Source organism: Ostrinia nubilalis, chromosome 2 (assembly GCF_963855985.1).
Source record: "Ostrinia nubilalis chromosome 2, ilOstNubi1.1, whole genome shotgun sequence".
Lineage (NCBI taxonomy): Eukaryota > Metazoa > Arthropoda > Insecta > Lepidoptera > Crambidae > Ostrinia > Ostrinia nubilalis.
Window position 1 is genome coordinate 16,987,685 of NC_087089.1, and position 26,363 is coordinate 17,014,047.

Here is a 26,363-nt window from a genome sequence, read left to right on the forward strand (position 1 = left end):
TTTATAACTCACAAATACAATGTTGAATGCCTCACATTCGAGCGCGATAAGCCGCGCGCAATATTTTGTTTAGTCGCAAATACATCTCCTTACTAGCAAGGTGTCTTTCACTCATCACCAGTCCTTTCATTCAAAATTCAACCTTAACGTACTCAACATAGTGGTCAAAATCGAGCCGGATTCCTGCGTAAAATTAATTGAGAATTTGCATCGAGTGGCGAGCATATTTTTACCTGCGCGTCGACCCAACCGGTTTGCTATTGTGCTACGAACAGATGGTGCTACGCGGCTACGATACCTACGGCGACGTGTTGGCGTAAACAAGTGATTATAACGCACGGAACAAAATAACATCAATGCAGTGATATTGCAGTGTCTTTAAATGAAGTTTACGTACATAATTCACAATGTCAGACATAGAAACGTCTATAGAAGAGCTCAAAGACATTTATGAATTAATAAAGAAGGCACAAATCAACTTTAAAAAGTGTCCAACGACAAGAAAAACAAAGGGTTATCTACAAGCGAAAATTCAATGCATCGATGAGTACTGGACTTCGTTTCGCACGGCGCATAAGACGTTATTCAAGCTAACTACGAAAAGTGACCGAGATACTTTGAATTACTTTGTCAATGATGTGCATGGAGAATGTGAAGAAGTGTATACGTGTCTCAAGGCCGATTTGACAGATTCCTTGCTGTCACGTCAACAGCAAGGGGAATCATCTGCACTGAATACAAGCAGCTCAAGTGATCGCGCTGATAATTACACCCCAGATGTCAAATTACCACAAATCAATTTACCAACATTCTCCGGCGCGTACGAGGAATGGCAATCGTTTGAAGATACATTTGTAGCCCTAATCCATGCAAATAAAGGACTTAGTGATGTGCAAAAATTACATTACCTGAAATCGTGTGTTATCGGTGAAGCGAAGAATACAATCAAGCATTTCCAAATTACTGAGAAGAATTACAAACCTGCTTGGGACACCCTGAAAAATAGGTACAGTCACAAACGGCTAATCGTTAATGCTATTTTGAAAAGGCTTTTTTCTTTGAAGAAAGTAAATGTACAATCACCTACACAACTGAAGGCCTTGATAGACAACACCAAAGAATGTTTAACAAGCCTGAATGCATTAAATATTTACACCGGTACTTGGGATCCATTAATTATATTTCTGGTAATTCAGAAATTGGACCAAGAATCACACAGAGCGTGGGAAGCATATGTAAGTGCTGAATATTTTGAAGAATTACCCACATTCAACAACTTCACAACATTTTTAGAAAACCGTATCTGTACTTTGGAATTAACTTCACCTGTAACTGCACCAAAAGACAAGATAAAGGAAAGATCATTCACTGCTACCACGTCGATGAATCGTGTTTGCAGCATGTGTAAGGAAGACCACCTGCTTTGTCACTGTAAGGAATTTGGAAAACTGGATCCGGATAAGAGAAGCGAATTTGTTAAAGAACAACGACTCTGTTACAACTGTCTTGCTGCCGGGCATCCTGTATTTCACTGCAAACAAAAAACTTCATGCAGGATCTGCGGCAGACGTCACCACTCACTTCTACATTCACACAAGAAGAACCAAGAGTCCACGGGCAAAGAAGAGAAGAAACCATCACCAGGACTTTCATCCATGCACACAAATGTAGAAGAACATTCAGAGGACGAACAAGATGTGTTAATTGCCTCGCACTTTGTTTCTCGGTATAAAAGGGCTCTTTTAGCCACGGCTTTAGTCCCTATCAAAAGTGCGTCCGGGCAAGTTAGTATGTTTAGAGCTTTGATCGATTCCGGTTCTCAGGCCTCCTTCATAAGCGAGAGAGCGACTCAAATACTAAAGCTTCGCAAGACTTCGGTTAAAGGTACGGTAACTGGAGTAGGTTCTAGTAAAACGTCAGTCAGTCATGTGGTCCAACTTGAGGTTTTATCGAGATGTGAAAAGAACTTCAGCCTCAATGTTAAAGCGTACGTATTATCAACACAGCTGACAACCAAGTTGCCTTGCAAGTCTATCACACCAAGAAATTGGTCACATTTGGACGGACTATCATTAGCAGATCCAAATTATTTTGTGCCAGGAAAAATCGACATTTTGTTGGGCGTAGATGTTTACACGGAAATACTCAAGAATAATCTCATCAAAGGCCCCCCAGGAACACCCTGTGCTCAAGAAACCAACCTGGGTTGGATACTATTCGGCAGCATAAATGATCAGATCCCCGACGAAGATACCGTAGCAATGCATATTCACCTGGATGTAGACAACATGCTGAGAAATATGTGGGACATTGAACCATCAAACAAACGTCATTTCACAGCCGAAGAAAGATTGTGTGAAGAAATTTACGCCAAATCACATTCCAGGTCATCTGATGGACGATACATTGTAAAACTCCCGTTCAAATGTGAAGATCCTTTACAAATGATTGGTGAAACAAGAGAAACAGCTTTGCACAGATTTCATCAATATGAGAGAAGATTGGAGAGGAATCCAAGTTTGAAGAAAGCGTGTGATGATGTTATCGAAGAGTATATTGTGCTTGGACACATGGAAAAGGTTCCTAAGGAAGAGACCAATAAAAAGGCCGTATATTTACCTTATCATCCAGTCGTAAGAGAAGGAAAAGAGACGACTAGTGTCAGATTAGTGTTCGATGCTTCGTGTGAAGGTTCTAACGGGAAATCTTTGAACAACTTACTGCTGGTGGGACCTCAATTGCAGGATGACTTAAGAGATCTGATAATGAGATGGCGAACAAAGTCAATCGCTTTTGTGGCCGATATCGAGAAAATGTATCGTCAGATACTGGTTACAAAAGAAGATACTGACTTTCAGAGAATACTCTGGCGAAAAACCAGCTCTGACGAAATTCAAGAATATCGCTTGCTAAGAGTTACATTCGGAATATCTTCTGCGCCTTATCTTGCAATAAAAACTTTAATGCAACTAGCCGAAGACGAGGGAGAGAATTACCCAGCAGCAGCCAAGGTTATTAAGGAGGATTTCTTCGTGGATGATTGTATGAGCGGATGCATTCAAGATTCAGTGACCGAATCTATACAGCTGAGTACTCAAATTTCTCAAATACTAGAGAAGGGAGGTTTCGTTCTTCAAAAATGGGCATCCAACAACACTGAATTCATGAATGAAATACATCCTTCGCGACGTAGTGCTAATACAAAAAAGGAGTTGACAAACCAATGTATCATGAAGACTCTTGGAATCACCTGGAACATGGGTACAGACTCATTTCATTATCATTTTAACTTACCACCAGAGCCCAAGTTTATTACCAAGAGAAATATTTTAGCTGACATCCAAAGACTTTTTGATCCGTTGGGATGGCTTGGAGCTGCAATAATTCCAGCGAAGATATTGATCCAACAGTTGTGGGTGGAAAAATTGGACTGGGATGAAGAAGTAACTGGTTCACTTAGAAACGAATGGTTAAAATTGAGGCAAAGCTATGAACATCTTGATAAAATTCATATCAATAGACAAATCGAGATTGATGACGACGATATGGAAAATTTCTCACTCCATGGCTTCTGCGATGCATCGAACAAAGCCTATTGCGCTGTAGTATATTACAGAGTTGTCACAAAGAGCGGTAGGATTGACACCGGCATCGTTGCATCCAAGACACGAGTAGCCCCCGTCAAACCAGTCACACTACCGAGACTCGAGCTCTGCGGTGCGGTACTGCTGGCTAGACTTTTGACACAAGTTCACAAAGCCATGAGAATTTCTATCAACCAAGTGTATGCTTGGACTGATTCATCTGTGGTCCTATCATGGTTATTTGGAAACCCCAATCGCTGGAAACCTTTTGTCAGCAACAGAGTTGTGGAAATTCTTGACAATCTTCACAATACTCAATGGTTTCACGTAACATCCAAAGAGAATCCAGCAGATATTGGTTCTAGGGGACAATACTTACCTCAACTGATAGAAAACCAAAGGTTATGGTGGGAAGGGCCAGAATGGCTGAAAGATGATAAAATCAAATTTAATCGACCAAATATTATACCAACTGAAATTGAAAGGAAGAAAAACATAGAAGTAAATTTTAAGACTCAGAATGAAGAGACAGATTTTTTTGAAGACTTTGATACACTAGAAGAGTTGCAAAGAATTATAGTTTACAGCATTCGATTTTTAAATAGCAAAAAGAAACCAGAAGAAATAGATCAACAATTTACAACAACTGAATTAGAAGAAGCTCTGTTAAAATGCATAAAAATAGTACAAGGAAAGGAACATGCAAAAGAGATAGATAGCCTAAAAAGGAAGGGATATGTACAGAAAGACAGTAACTTAAAATCTCTTAACCCCTACCTGGATGACAAAAATATTCTCAGGGTGGGCGGAAGGTTAAGAAATGCTAATCTCGACGATGAATCTAAACATCCAATAATACTTGGAGCAAAGAACAAGTTAACTTCGTTGATTATATCTCAAGCTCATAGAAAGACTCTGCATGGTGGTATTCAAATCATGCTTTGCTATCTCAGAAGTAAATATTGGATTATAAGAGCAAAAAATGAAGTAAAAGCTCATATTTACAAGTGCCTCATATGCGCCAGACAGAAGGCAGCATGTGGTAATCAGCTCATGGGCGACTTACCCAAACAACGTGTGAACGAGGCTCGCCCATTTCTTCATAGCGGAGTCGATTTTGCCGGTCCTTTGCAAGTATTAATGTCAAAGGGCAGAGGTGCAAAATCTAACAAGGCCTACATCGCCATATTCGTTTGTATGGCTGTCAAGGCCATACATCTCGAATTGGTCGGTGACCTTACATCAGAATCATTCATGGGCGCTTTCCGAAGATTTGTTGCCAGGAGAGGAAAATGCACTCACTTATGGAGCGATCAAGGGCGCAATTTCATCGGAGCAGACAAAGAACTAGCAGCAGCATGGAAGCAAGCAAGCCTAGAGCTACCAGGTGAACTTGGCAATGTTCTTGCAGCCGATGGAACGCAGTGGCACTTCGTGCCTCCATATAGCCCAAACTTTGGCGGCCTTTGGGAGGCGGGCGTAAAATCAGTAAAATTCCATCTAAAAAGAATTTTGACTGCAAACCTGACATTTGAAGAGATGACGACAACACTATGTCAAATAGAAGCGTGTTTAAATTCACGACCTTTAACACCGTTGGATACCACTGACACTGACGTTATAGAGCCACTCACCCCCGGACACTTTTTGATAGGTGAATCTCCAATTTCTGTGCCTAATCCTGATTTACGTGACATCAACATAAATAGGCTATCGCGTTGGCAATTAACACAGAGACTTGTTAGAGATTTCTGGCACAGATGGCAGTCTGAGTATCTATCCAGACTCCAAAAACGCCCTAAGTGGCTCAAACGCCAGAAGGAATTTGAGCTCGGAGACATCGTATTGCTCAAGGACGAGCAGACGCCGCTCAGCAAGTGGGCGCTCGGCCGCGTGCTTGAGAAGCACCCCGGGCCCGACGGCGTCTGCAGGGTGTACACTGTGTGGAGCAACAAGCATGTCACTCAACGATCGGTGTCTAAACTATGTGCATTACCAATAGATAAGTCGTAATTCATAATTCGATTGATTTAATTCTTTATTAAAATATTAATTAAAAATGTTAAATCTAGTTTAAAATTATTCGTAAATCAAATAATAAACTAAAAAACTGTGTAAGGTCAAATAGATGTTAAAATACTTTATTTTGTAACTTATTGTAACTCAATTAGGAAACAAAATTGTAATGTTAAACTTGTTAACTTCATAGATGATTATTGTAGAATATTATGTAAAGGACAGCCTTTGTAAATAACGCAAAGCCGTCCTTTGGTGGGCGGTATGTTGAATGCCTCACATTCGAGCGCGATAAGCCGCGCGCAATATTTTGTTTAGTCGCAAATACATCTCCTTACTAGCAAGGTGTCTTTCACTCATCACCAGTCCTTTCATTCAAAATTCAACCTTAACGTACTCAACATACAATTAGTACAGGAACTAAACTTGTAGATGCTTCGACTAATAATTTGGGATAAAAATAAACCGCTCTCTCTCCTCTCCTGTCCCACAACTATCCAGGTTTTGCTCTAGATCCACGTCAGCTCCCAGCTTTGTCCCGCAAGAATACTTTCTATCTTATTGTTGAACTTTGATTTACGGTACTGCTGAAAACTCACTGAGCCGAGATTATTGGAACATTTTACAATGGCCGCCTAGAAAAATGCGAGAGAATGTTTCATAATATGAAGTTTTTGTAGAGCGTTAGGTGTGACTCGCATTGTTGGAGTTATAATGGAAGTTATAGAGTGGCCTTAATGCAGTAGAGTGTTCTTTTCAAGTCCTTCTTGGAAGTTAATGATGTTCTACAATATATGATAACAGGGTAAGTGCATTCGCTAGCTCACAATGTGTTGTTATTGCAATGCTTTGAAACTAGTGACAAGGATTAGTTTTTAATGTGTGCACTGTCATTTATGGAATAAAACGAGGTTTAAGACCGGGTTTAGATTTAAATAGTTAATTACACAGTTGCGAGTAGATGTCTTATTAATTTCATAGAATAAATGGATTGAAATAAAACTGGTTTTACAAACATAAAAGCAAAACCTAACAAAGCTAAAAGCTGATAAATGCATTAAATTATTCATTATTAAACTATTTTAAATATTGCATTTTGATAACACCCTACTTTAGTGGATGTAGATTGAAGTAGAAACTAAATGGCCTTTTAAACTCAATAGAAGATTGTTTTTTATGCAAGACAAGGCAGGTATTTGACCGCAATCGCACCTGGTGTTAAGTGAGATGCATTCTAATAAAAATAACAAAGACCTTAATGAAAACTGTTTCATACACTAGTTATCTAAGTTAAAATATAACTAGCAAATCATAATAATCAGTAACTAGTTCTATAGAGGCCTTTTTGGCGCCTTTCATAATGCTAAAATAAGCTACTATATCCACAGTTACATTAATGCATGTATGGCAGCAACACGGAAAATTTATGCAGGTGAGCTGTACCAGTCGATAACACAGGACAATACAATTTTGTTGCAAAATCACACCTGTTACATCTGAATAAGATACAGGGTTTATACTAGATAATGTAAGCTTATTTACATCATGACTGAAACAACAGATATGAACTTTACTACACAAAATGATACTCCGAATATTATACAGCTGTCCACACAAGACAGACATACGCCCGTATTCACAAACAAACTATGAGGTCTCACAGAGCGCGTGGACGCACAGGGTGACACATGAACCGATCACAGAGCTCTATTCAACGCTGTGCGTTCGATTTTCTGCGCATCGTTTGTGAATACGGGCGATAATACATAGGATAAGTTGTTCCCGATATTTTACTAAAGCATTTTATTTCAACAGTTACTTACAGAACCCATAGTGAGTCCCGATATTTATGTCTCAATAAAAACAAAAAGCCCATTGCATTTACATTGAATCTTTTCTGGACAAAGGGATATAACGTTTGAAGGCCATATAACGTCCATTTTTGGTCAGGTAACTAAAATAAACGGAAAATAAAACTATAGTGCAATGTTTACGCCTGTCCCTTCAGTGGAAAATGGCCGGCGATGACTCTCAGTAGGGAAAAGGGAAAATTTAATACCGCAAAACCGTATATATTTGTGTAAACAAATAAAAACGATACTAAATCGTGTCCATAGCGCAAAAAATATTCCCCGTTCTTAGAGAAGCGTAATCTTTTTGTTTCAATTTAAGAGCGACAGCGGTGAACGATAATTAAATAAACTGACACTGATTAAAATAAGTGAGTAACAAAAATTTAATGCATCTTGATCTGATAGCTGATTTTTTTTAGCATTAAATAATATAAAATTGACGTGTGGTTTCGGTAGGTGAGGTTGTAAACGACGACTTATAAATGGTGAATTGGTTCACCCCTGCTCCAAAACTCCATTAAATTTTTTTCTAAGTAGGGCAGGTGTGTTAAAAAAGACATTAGAGCATTTTTCTTCAACATAACAATAAATCGTCATTTAAATGTAAATATTTATACCTTCTTTGTAAATAAGTTATTTTTTACTTATTTACAAAGAAATTTTTATTAAATATCACTGGCCCAAAGCGGGATATATTTCTCAGAAAATATCCGGTAATGGTAGTTTATTCATTCTATTTTTTAGGTTTTCCCTTTGTCTCGTTTAAATCTTGTTTTCAGCCAAGACATTTGAGATTTCTTGAACTCCCCAAATATCACGTTTACCATACAATTTGCATTCGTTGGAACTGAACTGCTTTTTTATTTGACTTTCGGGTGTACCCCGTTTGTAATGCTGAAAAATTAATTTAAGTACCTACCTAACTTGAATATTTTTAGTGTTCAAGAGAAAGTTCAGGATTTTCAGTATTTTTTCTGCACAGTAATTAATGCTTCACATTTTTGTCTTCAAAAATTAATTTGCCAAATAGTAGGTAAGAGTTATTATCAATCATATTAAAATTATGACTCTGGTAAACATACACAGTCAGTATTATGACTGTATTATATCTATTATCGAAAATACAATCACCGAAATGAACAGATATCAAATAAGGGCCACTTAGACTCGTAATTTAAGCCCACTCACTGTTTACTATTATTATGTCTCATTTGTAAACATGGACTGGGTCAACATAATTTTTAATGTCTCTATAAAGTGGTATTAAGGAACTAGATAATTATTGAACGATAACAAAGTTTTCTTCTCCCATTCTGAAATCTATACTTCACAAGCTCCTGTTCGGCTATTAAACAACACACCCACGGACCCACGTCATATTCAGCGAAAAAATCTCTGAAACAGCGCCACCTCTTATCAACCCAAGAAACTACAGCACCCTCAATTTTCACATCCACCAATATGGGGAGGGATCCGGGGAAATCGGGTTCGTATTTTGAATCAGTCGCCGACAGACCGCGGAGCGTGCGGGCGTGTTCGCGGTTCGTTGCAACGAATTTCGAAAATAAGTGTCGTTATACAAAATGCATCTGACACCTCTATAGTGACTGAAAATGGTGCGCTTATAAAACGTACAGATAGACAGACAAACGAATTGAAACTTTCCGTGAAAAAGTTCAGTGCACAAATTGCTGAAAGTGACGATTGGACGTGGTATGGCAATAGGCTTGACATGGATACTTGAGATGCTGAGGTAATTTAATTCTGCTTTTTTAGTAATTGAATTCTTGTTTAGTTTCTACTTGAGTAACAGGGATATTGATCAAATAAATTACTAATGCTTCAGTGAGTTTGTCGTGCTCAAGAATTTCTCTACCATGAACATCTTTAAACTGATATGGTTGTACGGACATTGAATCTTTATTTAGTTTTATTCTTGCGTTATTTTATTAGATAATTCTCGGGTCATTTTCATTCATTAGTTTTGATAATTTAACTTGAGTGTTAATTTGGAAGAGGCTCAACGTTATTTAACCCTTAAATTATTTATTGCTTTTCCACACGTTTCATGGGATCTTCAAAAAATATATTTAAGGACAGTATGGACTCTGTCAGGCACAGCAAAAATTACAGGAGAAGAAAAAGCAGATTTATACTCGTAGACTGTGTTATCTAAACGTACGAAAGTAATATTATTTTATAACCAAATGATTTATACTTCAACTAGGCAGTTTTGATCAAAAATAACCTCGTAACCTACCTTATAGATATTGCTACCTAGTTTAATAATATTTTCGTTATGTTGAAATTTTCCTTAATTATACCTTGTCTTGACAATTCGTCGGGATATTAATACTTCTAAAAGGGAGCCTCTAAATTAGATTGTGATATCGTGATCCCCTCGGTTCAGTAAAGTTTTTCAGGAATTTCCCTTTGAAGGCAGGAGTGAGAACCTTTGTGAGTTCTAATTAAATATAATAAACGTGAACGTTGTGAAATTATTTACCCTTTGTGTTGTATTAAGTGACTTATCGCAGTTCATGACCATTATTAAAGCTAATTATGTGAAGAGTTACGTACGTATTCCCAGAAAACTGTAGAACTGTTGAATTAATTTAGGACGAATTTTTCCTTAATAATAAGATTCCTTTTTAAAGGATTTTCTTTAGGTATAGAAAGAACAGCAAGACTGAGTTTAATAATTAATAAGTTTTGCAATAGGTAAAAAAATACTTCGCTGAATATTTTTTAAATGAATGATAGGATAGGAAAATGACGTGATGTGCTTTTACAAAAATCGACGTATGAGTTAAAAGACTTACTTATAGTATTTTAAGTTTAAGCAGATTAAGTTCAAATTTCAGCTTTAAACAAGAATTCATTTAGGAATCTCATGCCAGAAGATCAAAACTGAACTTAAAAACTAAATCGATAAAGCACTGTCAAATAAAAGTGATAAAATCACAGACAAGATTTAACATCCTCGAAACAATCCAGCAGGTGAAGTTTCATGAAGTTTCAAAGCTTAAAAGGTGAAGTGCTATCGACCTCTGCAGAATTAAATTATGAACTTTATTTTTGGACCTACCCACCGCCTCGTCTTTCGTCGTTTCGTGTGAAATTTCAAACTTTCGTTCTACGTATAGTTCTTTCTATGTCGACGTACGATTTTTTTTTCGATGGTAAAAATGTATTGAGTTGCATACCCGCCACTGTAGTCAGGTGACCATTTATAAGATGGAATTATGTTTCGTTTCAGGAGTGCATGCCTGTTGTCTTTCTTTCGAAACTGAAAAAAAAAACCACAGAAATAAGATTTTTTAGTTTTAAGCTTACAATACTCTACATTGGAATATCTTCATAACTATTATGTTTTAATACTTTTAGGCTTATATTACTCTACATTGGAATATTATCTTTATACCTAATACGTTTTAAGCAATGATTTGTGTAACTACACAAAGTAATTCTGTCACTCTCTGTATAGTGGAACGTAAACCCTTATCACTTTGGCGGACAATACAAGTTAAGAATTACTTCCCAAATGACACACTATGGGAGTAGTGTCAATGTAAAACGAGTCAAAACTATGACGTCAATAGGCGTTTTGTCGCATCTTTATTTACTACCTGAACGCCCGTGGACGTTACTGTCCATCAATGTGTTAAGATCTGGTAGAAGCTCGGAGGCTTATAGTAGACCCTATGAATCTTGCAAACGGTTACATTCCAAAGCTGTTGTTTTTCCACGATCATTGTTTTAATCTCGTAACAAAAAAGGCTAGTCATGTACCAGTGACGGGCAGATTACACCGGTGGCGCGAAAAGGACTGCGGATTATCATGCGTACCATTTACATTCCAACATGCTGTTCGGACATCAGCAGGGAAACACTGACAGTGTAAACTGACCTTTTCTTTTAGTGACATTTTAAATTGATTTTTGTCGTCAAATTCTGGGACTCAACCACTGTTCTGAATAAACTAAAAAAATATTCTTCTGATCTTTGAAACATGAAAATCAAGGAAAAACTTTTATTATTCTTAGTATTATTTTTGCCAAAAATACTATTCATCAGTTCTCAGCTCAAGTAATAGGTAGGTCAACTCATAAGTACATATAGGGTTTTTAGTTTTACTCCTTTGAAGTTCCTTCAGTAAATTAGTTTTATCCACTTCAAACTGTTGATCCTTAGTTGCTTTAATGGGAGCTACAGTCAATAGTAATCACGTTATGGTAAACTACTTTTAGTTTGTTACTTGAATTTAGTGTCATTAATCAAGCTAAAGCAAGTAATTAAACTTCCACTAGTGAGATTAAGCTGACAATGTAATCTCTACTAACGCAAAAAGATTGACTGTTTGTTTCGTAAGCTTGTTTTCCAAATACCTATCAAGATTAATCTATCTCTTCAAATTAGCCTAAACCCAATCTGTTCCTATTTAGGGAATCCCAAAACAAAATTCATTGAAACGCAATACCAAAGCTGTCAAATTCCATTTCTCGTTCATCTTTCCAATTTCGCATTTAAAAATAATCAATTTACTCGACGTCGAAGAAAATTGCGAACCGATTAAAATGATCCTCGAGAAGTATTGCCAAGGGAGAAGGCGACCAATTTTTATGAATTCGAAATCGATTATTCGTTGATTGTTATGGAGCGGGACAAAGAATAGATTATTTTCATTTGGAATTGAATTCACTTTATTTAGAAGCGTCTTCAATAGGTCCTGGAATACGGTTACAATTATGTCCATTGTTGTGGAGTTCCGTTTTTGTTGAAAGTATGCTATTCGAAATAATTAAATGGGACAAATAACTTAAGGTAAATAATAGCCAAGGTAATCTTTATGGACTCTACACACAGTGGTGGCTTGATGTCAGCTTCATTTCAAAAGAAAAAAATTCACGACTTATCTAAATATTATAAAAAGAGAAACTGACTGACTGACTGACATATTTTATCAACGCACAACCTAAACGGCTAAACGTAGAGGTGCACTAAGAAAGGAATTCCAGAAATTCCCACGGGAACGGGAATTAGCGGGAAAATCCATTATATACCAACATTGGAGCAATAAAGAATTTGAATTTGAATTTGAAAATTTGAATCCTTGTGTATGAAAAATCTAAACCGCTTACGTTAGACGCTTGAAATTTGGCATGCAGGTACCTCAGTAAACTTAAAGCTTAGTTACAACAGGATTTTGCAAAATTCCCACGGGAACGGGAGTTAGCGGGAAAAAAACATTTATATGAAAAAATCTAAACCGCGTAAGATAACCGTGAAACGTAACCGGGTAAAACGGGATCCACGCGTACCTACGAAGTCGCGGGCGGCCGCTAGTACTTTTTATGACTTTTGACATGTCAAAAGTCGACGACTCATGTCGGCGGGTCGGTACACTGCTTTAGGTTTACATGGGTGAAAACCAAAATATAGTCAGGTATCTGGAAGTATTTTAACAATCATTGAAAAGCCACGGGGATGATTTACATGTTTCCGGTACTAAATCATTACAAAATACATTCTTTATTATTGAATGTCGCTGAAATCCCAACATTATGTTGAATAAATATCGACTATTCAAATAGCTCTTGCCAATCACATTGAATTTAATACAAATAAAACCAGAATGGAAGAGTCATTTGCATTAATTAATTCGATATTGCGAAACAAGGCCTCCGGCGCCACTTCAGATATTTTTGTGATCAGAATTGGTAATATCGCTATTTAGATACAATGGCTAAGAATTAAATTATCCTTTGTCCAAAATTCCGGAAAATGAAACCACGCTTGTTTCAAAGGGTTGTAACAAAAAAAATATTGTGACAACAGTGCGGGCGTGCCATTTGATTTCAAAGCATATCAACAACATACACTTTATTTATTTATTTTTAGGAATTACAAACAAATGTGTTACAGAAATTAACTTATCTACTAGACTTATGTATTATAGGTATGTGGTAACACATCCCACTTAAAAATAATAATATCGACAACAATATTCGTGGGTTGCAACTGTTTCTTTCGCTAGAAGTTGATACATATCAACAACTTATTAAGCATTCAAATAATATTTGTTAAGATGTAACATATTCATTTGTTCAATCTATGACTATGTGTATTTGTAGGGCCTTTTCAACTGTCACTTTTTTTACCCACAGCCCATAGCAGACTGTGACGCCGGTATTCACAAACATTACTATGAGGCCTCAGAGTGCGCGTGGCCCCACAGGGTGACACAGGAACAAATCACAGAACTCTTTCGACGCTGTGGCAGGCCTGGCTCACTCCGCGCGGTACATCCGATAATTACCTACAGCGAAGCGCCCCGCCGGCGGGTATTATATCAGTCGAGTGTCACGCGCGCGCCCGTCAGGACGCTGGCGTGCGTTGTAGTACCTAATTCTATGATCGAAGTATTATTTAAAAATGGACATAAAGAGAAAGAAATATTATTGTGCGGCGTTCGGGTGTTTAAATTCGAAAAGAAATTTACCGGATTTATCTTTTTTTTCGCTTCCCAAAGATGCTGAAAGGTATGTTGGCCATGTAGGTAATCAATAATTCTTAGGATAGTATAGGAACCTAACCTACCATGACTACTGCTTATAATGCGTTCATTCGTTTCAGCCAAAAATGACGTCCACTGCTGGACAAAGGCCTCTCCCAAGGTTTTCCATAATCAATGCGTACTTACCTACATACGTACCTCATTACAAATAAGTAGATTAATTATTTTTTTACTAGACACTACTAGACAGCAACCCTAACAGCGTAAGAAGAGTTCAGAGGCACGCGATAGAAAGAGACAAAACTTGTAGGTGAATAAAATTGTAGGTACTTAGTGCTGTGCGAGCTGAATTCCACTGTATCGCGTCGTAGCAAGACTCGCATTTATTTAAATCGTCTTGCGGAGTAATCCTTCTGTACCTGTACTATTACTTATTCTGTGGCTGTGGCCTGTGCGTTCGGTTTACTGCTTCACTTAAAGAAGCATCGTTTGTGAATACGGGTGTTAATGTGCATATTATTAGGGTTGTCAATTCATAGAAGTTAGTGAATTAGTTAACTTATGTTTGTGCAAAAATCTTTAACATTTAGAGTTTTATGCTATCTTTATTGGATGTCAAGTATTGTCAAGTAAGAAAACTACTAAGCCGAACAAATAATATTGCTTTGTAATACCCTGCCTTGTATTGGTCTTGTACCTTTTGTTCTTCCCTTGAAACTTAAACTAAGATAGTTAAAAGTTTTGTTCATCAAACTACAGTAATGGTATCAACTCCGACGAGTTGCAAAGTCTTCAAACCTTCGATGAGTAGATTATTTCTGAGTTATCACGATCCCATAACAATAACTAACAAAATACTATAACGCCCGTATTCACAAACGATGCTTGCTTAAGTGAAGCAGCAAATCGAACACACAGCGTTGAATAGAGCTCTGTGATTGGTTCGTTTATTTTTATTTTTTTTATGCATAACAAGGCAGGTATTTGACCACAATCGCACCTGATGTTAAGTGGGATGCAGTGTGTCACCCTGTGCGTCCACGCGCACTGTGAGACCTCATAGTAATGTTTGTGAATACGGGCGTAAGAGAAGGAAACAAATAATTATGGGCATTTATATTGTGACAATACAAATTGTCTGTAATAATTTATTTATCTTATAAATACTAGCTGTGCCCCACGGTGTTATCTACGGTAAAACGTAGTCTATGTGTTAATCCAGGATGTCAGCTAACTCCATAACTATTTTTTTTAAAAACGCTTCAGCCGTTTAGACATAAAGAAGTAGCAAACATACGCACTCACAAACTTTCGCCTTTATAATTATCAGTGTGATATTCTACCAGGTCATGTAATATTTTTATATTTTTAACTACTTATTAGATTTATTTTAAATACTTCTACTCTATTTAGGTACCTTGTAAATTAACATGGAACTCGAATTTATTATGCTAATCTTCTCAGGCAAAATTGAACAATACTCGACGGACAACAAGTAACTATTGTTATGTTAATACGAACACCAATTTGGTTGGTTTTGAGATGAGCCCCGGATATTGGGGGTCGTCTGAAACTAATTTCAGCTTGTCTAACGGCGTCACATCAAGTGGAAAGTGATAATCTGAGATGACTGTGATTTGACCCGGTCCAATATTATTATCTTGAGACAGGTTTTGGACCGCGATATTAATTTTGGGTGATCGATTTTGAATATTTTAACACTAATAACCGGGACTTATAATATACATAGCAATCTGGCACTAGGGATCAGAAGTGACTACAAGAATGAGAAAATAAGTTTTGAACTGTGGACTTATGTATTACATTATTTCGTTTTGTTTTTCAAACTGTATTACATTGCAATTATGTCAAAATAATCTATACTAATACCTATTATACCTAAATGCGAAAGTAACTCTGTCTGTCTGTCTCTCTTTCACGCCTAAACCACTCAACCGATTTTGAAGAAATTTGGCAGGGAGATAGTTTGAGTCCAGGGAAAGGACATAGGATAGTTTTTATCCCGGTTTTTGAAGTAGGGACGCGCGCGATAACGTTTGTCTGTGACAGACAAAATTCCACGCGGGCGAAGCCGCGGGCGGAAAGCTAGTGTCACATAAATGCTTCCAAGCGTAGTGTGTAGGACGTACCCCCATGATAGACTACTAACGACCTCAATAACTGCTTATGGCTGGATGAAAAAGTGGGATGTCTAGTTCTTTGGCGCTTCTCGTTGTGGGCTAATGGCTACCGGTAGACTGTTATTGCTTTACATTAAACGTACTTAATGATACAAAAGGAAAGCCCCAAAAAGAAACCTACCGTTTCACAAAAACACAATTTATGTCAAAGAGAAACCCCAGAAAAACAATACGGTAATATTGTCCTACATAGAAATAATTTTAATTAAATTATTACTGCCATAAATGTAAATAGCCGAACCAATATAATCACGCAAGGATTTTCAAAATGTTTACCGTGCACATCTTGCGCTCCGTTTTCAATTGTTAATTAAAATCGTTACAGTACGTTAAAGAGCTTCATATTTCATTACAAGTACAATTTTAAACCTTAAATACTGCGGCGTACGTAACACCAAACCCAGATGGCCCATTAAGGATTAGGCGGACGTCTGTTGAACAAAAACAACTCTGTAATAGCCACACGGCTTTTTCATTTCGGTTATTATCGGATTTAACGATAAATTAACCACTTGACATATCAAATCCCCGTGAATTAAACTGCCGTTATATTTTTTGCAGGACAAAGTTAATTGTACTTATCTCTTCTGAAAACGTAATCGCTTGAATTGAAACCGTAAAAGGTTTTAAGGTATCATGAAAAAATAAATATGTAAAACTCGAGTCAGATTTCGACGTAGATTCAAGTCTATCTTTGGTTGTATTTCAGTCTACGAACAAACACAAGCCTGTCTGTTCTTGAATTGAGATTCATCCTTGAGTATTGTTTCGTACTGGCATAGTAGGACTGTAAAACAACAGAGGCAAAAAGGTTATTTTTGAGTAATTTATGATTCCCATCAATTACCTACGCTGAACCGGTGAACTGCGTATTGCCTAAAATGCTTATACCCGTATTCACAAACAATGCTTGCTTGATTGAAGCTGCAAATTGAACGCACAGCGTTGAATAGAGCTCTTTGATTGGTTCGTATGTCACCTTGTGCGTCCACGCGCACTGTGAGACCTCATAGTGATGCTTATGAATACGGGGGTTAGGTTCATCAGAAATAATGAAGAATAATGCTAATGGTAAAAAAAAATGAATTTGTCCAGTAGTTTCAGACCCTATTCAACACAAACAAAATCAAAATTATCTTTATTTGTTTAGACTAACTTACAAATCGTCACATTTGAAAATTATAAATAACTTGAAACCGCCTTAGGCAGTTCGATTTTTTCAAGTTATTTATAATTTTCAAATTAGTTTGAGATGCGACTCTAAACGCTAAAAATTTAATAAATCGTCATATTATGCTCTTAAGAAGCCTATACATGTCTCATTCTTGTTTTGCCCTACCAGCGCTTTGAGACAAACATGAAATCTTTTCTCTTTATAATATTACAAAAAAGTCAAACCCAAGTAATTACAATTACCTATCTAAATCTTTATTTCATGAAAATGTAAAAATGGCTAGCTTACAGCCATTTTATCCGTATTGCACTATGAAGTCAATAGATAGACTAGTCATAATTCATAGCAAATACCTAGTGGCCTTTCTCAATTCTACATGCTTCTAAAACATAAATCCATAGATTTATGCAGAGCAGACATCCCAATGCTTCACTCAGACCTGCTGCATGGAAATTGGATAAACCTTGAACTAGTTTAAGGCTCTCGTCACTTGCGTTCGTGCCAAGTGAGTTGACCATAACATAAGTTAGTACGGCAGGGTGGGGCAATTTTTCTAAGCCCTTTATAAATCTTTAAAGTTATTTTTCAGACGATGATGATAATAATACCTTGGAATAACACATCATCAACTTTGGGAACCGGTTTTGGGCTATTTTGCTCATGGATAAATTATCATGTTTGTTCATGGCGTACCTACACATGTAGACATAATACCTACTAGGTACTATAACGTTGTAATCTGTTCTATGTGAGCTACATCATTGGAGTGGAAGGCGTAAGCCAAATCCAAATCCCTATACTTGCCTCTAGTAAATAAGGGAAGGTCGTGTTTCTAAAGTGGAGACTTTATTTATTTAGGAATATTGCACAGCGCAACATCGTTTGAGGTTACAATTATGTTTTTATAAGTAACTAGCTAACCCGGCGAACTTTATTCCGCCTTAATGGCAATAAATAAGCAGACTTTTTTTTTTAATTTCGAACGGGATAAAAAGTATCCTATGTCCTTCTCCTGGCTCTAAACTACCTCCCTGACAATTTTCAGCTAAATCGGTTCAGCCGTTCTAGAGTTATAATTGGAGTAACTAACGCGACTTTCTTTTATACAGGGTGTTAGGTAAATGGGTATATAAGCCGACACTAGCCCATGTTAACATGGGCATATAAATGGTATGGTGAAGTCAGAAAATTGATATCTTCATTTTAATTATTTTAATATTCATACAAATCGGATTGTATAACATTTATTTTGTATGAAAATTAAAAATCAAAATGATGTAAAAAAATTAAAATGATGATATCAAATTTCTGACTTTACCATACCATTTATATGACCATGTTAACATGGGCTAGTGTCGGCTCATATACCCATTTACCTAACACCCTGTATATATAGAGTATTGAGTCTACTACCTTCGTCTCTACTGTGGCTTGGCTCCACTCGGCGTGTATCCGTCAGTCGCTTGAAAGATACAAATGTGGTCAGTTACTTCCTTGACATGCAGCTTTATGTGCTGTGGTCAGAGATTTCTGGCCGATTACAGAATCTGTGACCCCATTTTTTACTTGGGAAGTGATGTGCCTGGCTTCTTTACATCTGGAAGTCATGATTAATTTGCATTTATAACGCTTCTATGGTGTGAGTGAATTTTTTTTTAGGGGAGAGACTAAACTTTTAAACACATAGGCAGGTACTCAAGGACTTCATAGTAACGTCAATTATTTCAGAGCATTGATTAATTTAATAACTAGCTATTGCTTGCGGCTTTATCCGCGTGAGTGTCGTTCTGTTAATATAGTAATTAGCCGCGCGTATCCCTTATAAAACCAGGATAAAAACTATCCTGTTTTCTCTGAATCTTAACTATCTCGTAGTCAAATAAAGGTACTAAATCGGTTTAGAAGATTAGGCGTAAAAAGGTAACAAACAGACAAATAAAGTTATTCACACATTTATATTATAACATTAGCTGGGATTAAACACGGATCTTTGTTTGAAAACGTCTCTCAAATCATGTTAGTCAAGACCAGAAACCTTCATGAATATTACAAAACATTAGACCCTTAAACTAAAATTCGGAACTTACAACACAATCTAAGTTCATCAACTCAACCGATCCTTCTAATCCAATTTAGGATCCGATCCCCGATACTCCTAAACAATTTGCAAGATGGACAAACTAATGAACATGATTTTGTATGTTCTGTTTCTTGATACTAAAGCCCCTGGTATACAGCTGACATAAGTGTGGACATGACACGACATGAAAACAAATCACAATTCATAAAAATAAAAACCCACAAGGTGGACCGACGACCTCATAAAGGTAGCAGGAAGGCGCTGGATGCAGGCCGCTACCAACCGGTCATTATGGAAATCATTGGGGGAGGCCTATGTTCAGCAGTGGATGCCCTATGACTGAAATGGTGATGATGATCAATAAAAATGGCTAGCTACCACCATCTTACCTAAGTCTGTCGCCATAACAACAATGTTAACAGCATTGTTGTGTTCCGGCAGTTAGAGGTAAGATAGCCAGTTCCTCTGTGGTTGAGGATTCAGGGTGAAGCTCGCTTCCACCTTCGGGCTGATCATCACTTACCATCAGGTGAGATACAGGCCAAGAGCTTCCTCTTTGTGGATAAAAAAATAATAATAAAAAAATTGACTTTTGTTGTAATTTGTAAAATTGGTTTTATGAAAAAGCAAAAAATGTTACCATTTACTATTTCCCATCAAAACTATTACTAAAAGCTTTATCACTAACGCACTTCAATTATTTTGTTTTAAGCTGACCGATATAAGCCCGGTGCTCCATTAGGTAGAGTGATCGAACAACAATTGCGCATTGTTCGCAACATTATATTACTGTTAACAATAGATTATAATACTCAAACACGTGATAGGGGAATAGAAAACAATAGCTATCGGACTGACGTAAATGCGGTACGCCGTTATAACTATGTCGTGAACGTTTGGAATGGCTGAATTTAATTGGTACAACGTCGTAGCCCCCAAATTGCTGTATTGTGACAAAGCGCAGGGTAAACAGCCCAGTTTGGTGTATCACAACGTCCGATTTTATTAGTTATACATGACCAACACAAAAAACGTGAAAAAGTAAGTTTATTTTTTTACTAAATTTTTTTAGCAAACTTCGTTTATGCCTCTAGTAAAAATCAGAAAATTAGATAGTAAATTAAAAAAGATGAAAGGAAAGCTAACTAATTTAGGTAGGTACTATGTCTTTATACGGCCCGATCTTGAAAAGAAAAATATTTTTTTCCTAAGACTTTTCAGCTATTTTCTTGAAAAAAAAAGGAGCTGGAAATGAAATTGAAATAAAAGAGGGAAGCTGGCTGCTTTCTAGACTATGAAAGCGTGTCCAAAAGGCAAATAGGTAACAAGTTGTATTTCCTCACTGGATCTTGAGACTTTGCGCTAGAAAGGAGTTGGAGTTTTTATTGTTTCTTAAACATTCACAAAAGAAAACAACAAGCTAAGTGTACATACCACAGGATGAATAATTCAAGTATTAAATTACAGCAATAAATACCTTACGTTCGTTCGTTTCAGTCGAAAGACGTTCACTGCTGGACAAAGGCCTCCCCCAAGGAATTTTCGTAACGACCGGTCCTGTACTACCCGCATCCAGGTGCTTCCCGCGACCTCAACCAGATCGAGAATTACTAAATTAATAAATTGAAAAAAAACTTGATTTTTTTTCAATTAATAAAGTAACTGTTCCCTTTGTTACCTATGCCTTTATTTTCAATTCAATCACCATTATCAGGTTCTATAGGTTTCGTTGTGTAACACTTATTTATTCAACGCAGTACCTTTGTGAATGTTGGCCGAACCAATTGAAATCCTTCAACTGTAAAGGCTTATCGGGTATGCCCTTTGGCGATGTACTCTTGTATGTACAATCGTTCTGTTCGCTTTGATATATTCAGTACGAGTACGACTAGGTATTTGAGGTTTTACATGACAATTGAGCAAAATAATACAGCTGGTAGCCATTTTAAAGTGATCGCAAAGTAATTAAAATTCACCCCAAAATTTTATAAATCAAGAGAAATTGTTGTAGAAATTATAAAAAGAGCACTTTACTTATGTCATTTTGATACGCACGAAGACACACAATATATCGGTACTTACTTTAAATCGTTGTAAGAAGTGATTTACTGAAAAATAAGTAAGGCTAGGTTGCACCATCTAACTTATCTTTGACAAACGTCAAAAATCTGTCAAACTCCATTTGAAAAACGCCGGTTATCGTCATAGTTACGGTCAAAGTTAGGTGCAACTCAGTCTAAATGTTTCTATGAAGGAGTTAAAAAAATTAGTAAGTAGATACCAATTTTATTTAGAAATGATAATTTATTGTAATGATAAAGCGTGAGTTTGACAGTTTTAACAAAGTATCCCGTCCTTAATATTGCCTAAAAGCAATAAAAACAGTGAACTTTACAAACACCGACTTATATTTCCCATTCTGGTCACATTTCCGTATATTCGGCTTAGTGTTATAAATAGGGGTACTGCAAGGATACCGTTTGGCTAACTGCTCACATATGGGACAGGCGCTAAGTAGGGTCTGGATTAGCCTTTAACCAGTGACACGTAGTCTCACAGGCGTCGCATGTTTTTCAAATTATTAGAATTGACCACTTCCCCTCGCTTGCCGCGACCCAGCGTCTTTGTAGCTTTTGTTTTAGTGCTAAAACGACTACTGAAGAAGGCAGACGTATTATCGGTTGTTTTGCACGTAAGAATAAGAATAATAAGAATAAGAATAAGAATGTCTTTATTCAGCATAATTATCATTTAAGGTATACAAAGCAAGAGTAAGTACATAAAAAAACATAAAAACATAACAGACAATAAATAAAAACATATGCTGAATAGGCGCCCGCTCAGCAAAAATCGCGACATGACACAAACGTCATGCCGAGAAGCTGGTTTTCAGCGGGAACCAATTCGTGATGAGGGTTGCGCGCCCTTCTGGTTAAGACCTGTGGCCGAGACGGTTTAATCAGACAGTTATAAACAGGTTAAAGGCAAGCTACAATCTGGTGACACAGTCCCTGTCTCGTCTGTGACACAGTGAGCCAGGTCGGTCTACTGGCCATAAGGGCGCGCAATAGGGGGCGTGGTAGTCGATAAAAATTACTACCTAAAAACTACTACTAAAATTACAAGTAAATTCAAAAGAGACAATGATAAATTTTCGGCTGGTTGTCATGGTCTACCTACATCTTCAACAAGCGCTATTCTCCGCCAAACGCAGCCATGAGAAATAATAAATTAAAATTAAAATAAAAAAATCAAAAAACAAAAAAAGTGTATGTGAACGTTTCCGTTTAAAAATTGATCGAACTGAACACAGTGCCAGTGCCGAGTTGCAAGATTCTTAAAAAAAAAAAACAAAATTATATAACTCAAACATTTACAAAGTCAGCTAAATTTACAAATAAAACATGCGCAAAGACAAGCCAAATCAATTCGCAGTTGCTCCAGAGGATATTATTTAGGAATTTAAAACAAAGAAACAGAAGGACGACAACAAGACTATCACAATTAAATATATTATGTTGTGCTGTGAAATTGGCAACGGTTGCAGGGAGTGTCGTGCTCTGCGGGGTGTGTATCCAAACAAGAAAAAGATGAGAGAAAAATAGAAGAAAAAAAAAAAAAAAAAGTGTCATTCTAACATTTCTATTAACCTCACATTTAATTTTCACAAGTTCGCCTCATGCTTTTTATTTTTATTACGCACGTTGTGCCACGTTAAAAAAAGGGTGATGTGGCGTATTTACTGGTCCCATACAAAATCGAAGAGAGAGAAGTCAGTCATGTAACATAGGTGAGGGCCCAAGCGCGAAATATTGGGCTCGTGGTTTGCGAGAGTTGCGGGGCCGCCGCCAGTAAATTGAGGTGTGAGAGAGGAGCAGACAAGTTCGGCGGGCATGACGCGCATGACCCCTCGGTGAGCATTTGTGCCAATGGATTACGTAATAAATGTTTGTTAGTATTGTGCGCTAAGGACTAACCATGTAATCACGGCAATCCCGTCCACAGGGCGCGCCCGTACGTCGGCTGGTACGATACCATGCTGAAACGGCCCTCGCGAGCCAATGGTCAGCTTATTTGCGATGGGATCGACCTGCCAACCCCTGCGAGCGCGTCGACGACATACAGGTAAACGTTGTACTGCAATCAGCCTTCTGTAGCGTGAGTAATTGGTTTTTAAGTTTTTTCTTAAACGTGTCCTTTATTTGTAGATTGCGCAGTGGAGGTGGCAGGTCATTCACGTAAGTTATACGAATTACAAAATCGATCGTAGCCTGTGAGGCTACATGTCCCTAGTTGTCATACAAAAACTTTTACACTCTATTTTTTATTTTATGTGCAAAATGGCAGAAAAGAATAGGAAACGATAACTCCAGCCCACGAATTCATCAAAGAATAAAATATTATGAACAGTTGGTCCATCGTTTGAACCTTTTGGACCTCGTCAAGGTTCAAACGATGGACCGTCTGTTCCATCCTGAAACAAGTCAAGCCAAGCGAAGTGCATGCAGTATTTGTCTGCCGAAACTACACAGAATGACAGTGTACACAGCGGACAGTGGGGGGAGGGGCTAAAGGGGGGGGGTCCGCCCCGGGTGCCAAGCATCAGGGGGTGACAACGGAGTGACAACTCAGTCGCGCAGATTAGTACCCACAGGTGCATCTGCATGACAAGGACGTCGCATCTGATATGTCATGATAAGGGGGTGCGTGCGATTGGTATCATCATATAGCTCATGACTTAGTACTAATATCTTTCGTCTTCAAATTGGTAACCCGAAAATTTTGGGAGACACCAAACCATTATGGGGTGCCTTAGCCTCCCGCAATATGAACACCCAACTTATGGTCTTATGAGGGGTGGGGAGGGGGGAGGGAGTCGCCCCAGGTGCCAACCTATGCTACGCCGCCACAGTACACGAGTGTCGGGGTGTTGCAATTCCATATGTTTGCAATGTTCTCGCCTTTTGTGCAAAAATTGCCATTAATTTTATGCCAAATTGAGCGGGTGTCAGAATTTTTATTTTTAGTTTTCAGAAATGGCGTTTATGTTTTTTCGGTGTCTATATTATTAGATTTTAAGGAAAAGGTATTAAATTTGACATAGAATTTATATAAAGTCCATTAAAATGCTAAAAAAGGACCTCATGTCAATTGAGGCTGAAAATTACCACTAATTGGTAATTATAGTTTTTTTTCTATGTAATTATAAAAAAAATATTGAATTTATTTACATTTGTCTTATTGACATATTAATAGTTAAATACAAACACAATTTTAAATAAATCCACATGCAATTTTGTAAATTTTTTGATTTCGAAGTAGTAGCCTGTGAGACGTCATGTCCCTTATAGTGTTATAAAATTGTCATGTCACTGGTTAAAGGTTAGAGATGTTCGATGTGTGTCGATATTGGAATATCGATACATTTAGCAGTCCGGTGCCGACACTCTCATAAAAACTCATAAAACTTATTTACTCATGCAAGTAGGCTTTTAAGAAGCACTTTTACGCGTCACAGTATTAACCCTACCACTGCTTCAGGACAATAAATGGGCCAGTGCTGAGTCGAAGCAGAGCAAGAAACTCAGTCACTATTGTGTCAGCCTCTTTATTTTGTTGGGCTATTGTGGCTAAATTACGGAATCGAGCATCTTGACTGAAGAATGTTTCCAGTAACATATAATTGAGAACCTCCTTTTTTGGGTTAGTAGTAGTTTCGCACGATTTTCCTTCGCACGAATGTAATTTTAATACTTTTGATACAACCGGTTGTACGAAGGTTGTGCGATGGAAAATCGTGCGAAACTACTACTAACCCCCTTTTTTAAGTCAGTTAAAAATCAATTTATATTAATGTGCACTTCATAATCATAATAGCTTCGTATGTCTCGCCAAGAAATTATCGGTCCAGCTAGCATGGCGGGCTTGTAACGTGCTCGTAAACTTATTTTCTTCATCTCTTTTTAACAGCATAATATTCTTTTGCCAAGTCACGATCCTCATTAAGATGATTAAAGTAGTAAGGTTTGGAGAGGATGGAATTTAAAAAAGTTTTGTAAGTATTAAGGTACATCGATAGTTGCATTTTTGCTTATTTGGACATCCCTATTGTGGACCCATACCCGCTCGGAAAATATGCTCAATTTAATAAATCCGATGACGTAACTACACCTTTTGTTATTGTTGTTTGCTAAACCCATTAGTGAGAGGGTTGGATTTAACAATATCATTCCAGTAAGAGATTTAGGATTTAATTTCCAAAATCCTGATTAGAAAATGAAATGGTCCTGGAATTATTATCATAATATTTTAAATTGAAATAATTATTTCAGACCTGTGATGACCCGTTTCCATTATCTCCCCTGAATCATCATTCTTTATTCTAAGGTACATTAAATGGGTAACATAGGATTTAACGGCCACCGGCACCAATAACATCAGATTTTGAACTCTATTTTTTAGTGAAAACAATTCAAAATCTATTGGAGACCTCGTATATCGTGATGTCCTTTTAAAAGTTGTAAAATATTTTACGATGTTAAAGAACGACCGTTCACAAAGTACGAAAAACATCTAAAGGGATTGTTTAGATGTAAAAACTGAAACATTCTTATAATAATATTTATTGGAGTTCACCGAAGTAATATTGCGTTAAAAATACTCAGTTAACTTTTCTCTTGTCTTCAGGCTTAGCCGTCCGTTAAAGATATTCCTTTAATAAATTCAAACGCGCTCAGGTGCCGACCCATGCCGTTGTTTGTCATACCTTGTAAACAACAGAATATACATTTTGTTGCAAAATAGATCCTATTACAAGTGCACAAGATGCCACGGTGTTACCTTGATGTGCTCTGTACTTCGGCAAACGGAGCGTGAAGTTGAAAGCAAAAGATGGCCCCGCTCCGTGCGACTTAGCTGAATCGCAATGAATTTTTGGA

General features: G+C 37.2%; 2 protein-coding genes and 1 long non-coding RNA gene across 4 annotated transcripts in view; all 3 read left to right on the plus strand.

Annotated features, from left to right (window-relative positions):
- The first annotated feature begins 407 nt into the window (after positions 1 to 407).
- On the plus strand, positions 408 to 5,597 carry LOC135085696 (uncharacterized). The gene has a single exon (XM_063980511.1). It carries the CDS (start codon positions 408 to 410, stop codon positions 5,595 to 5,597), a length of 5,190 nt encoding a protein of 1,729 aa, XP_063836581.1.
- Positions 5,598 to 8,970: 3,373 nt separating this feature from the next.
- LOC135085405 (neuroligin-4, Y-linked-like) overlaps positions 8,971 to 26,363 on the plus strand; it is an 81,782-nt gene continuing 64,389 nt past the window's right edge. For both annotated transcript variants that reach the window (XM_063980198.1, XM_063980203.1), the window contains exon 1: positions 8,971 to 9,206. The gene's annotated coding sequence lies outside the window, so the exon portion shown is untranslated. The remainder of the gene's footprint in view (positions 9,207 to 26,363) is intronic.
- Positions 22,146 to 23,661, plus strand: LOC135087126 (uncharacterized). The gene is made up of 3 exons (XR_010260684.1): positions 22,146 to 23,338; positions 23,431 to 23,550; positions 23,634 to 23,661. It is a non-coding gene; the product is annotated as an uncharacterized LOC135087126 (long non-coding RNA).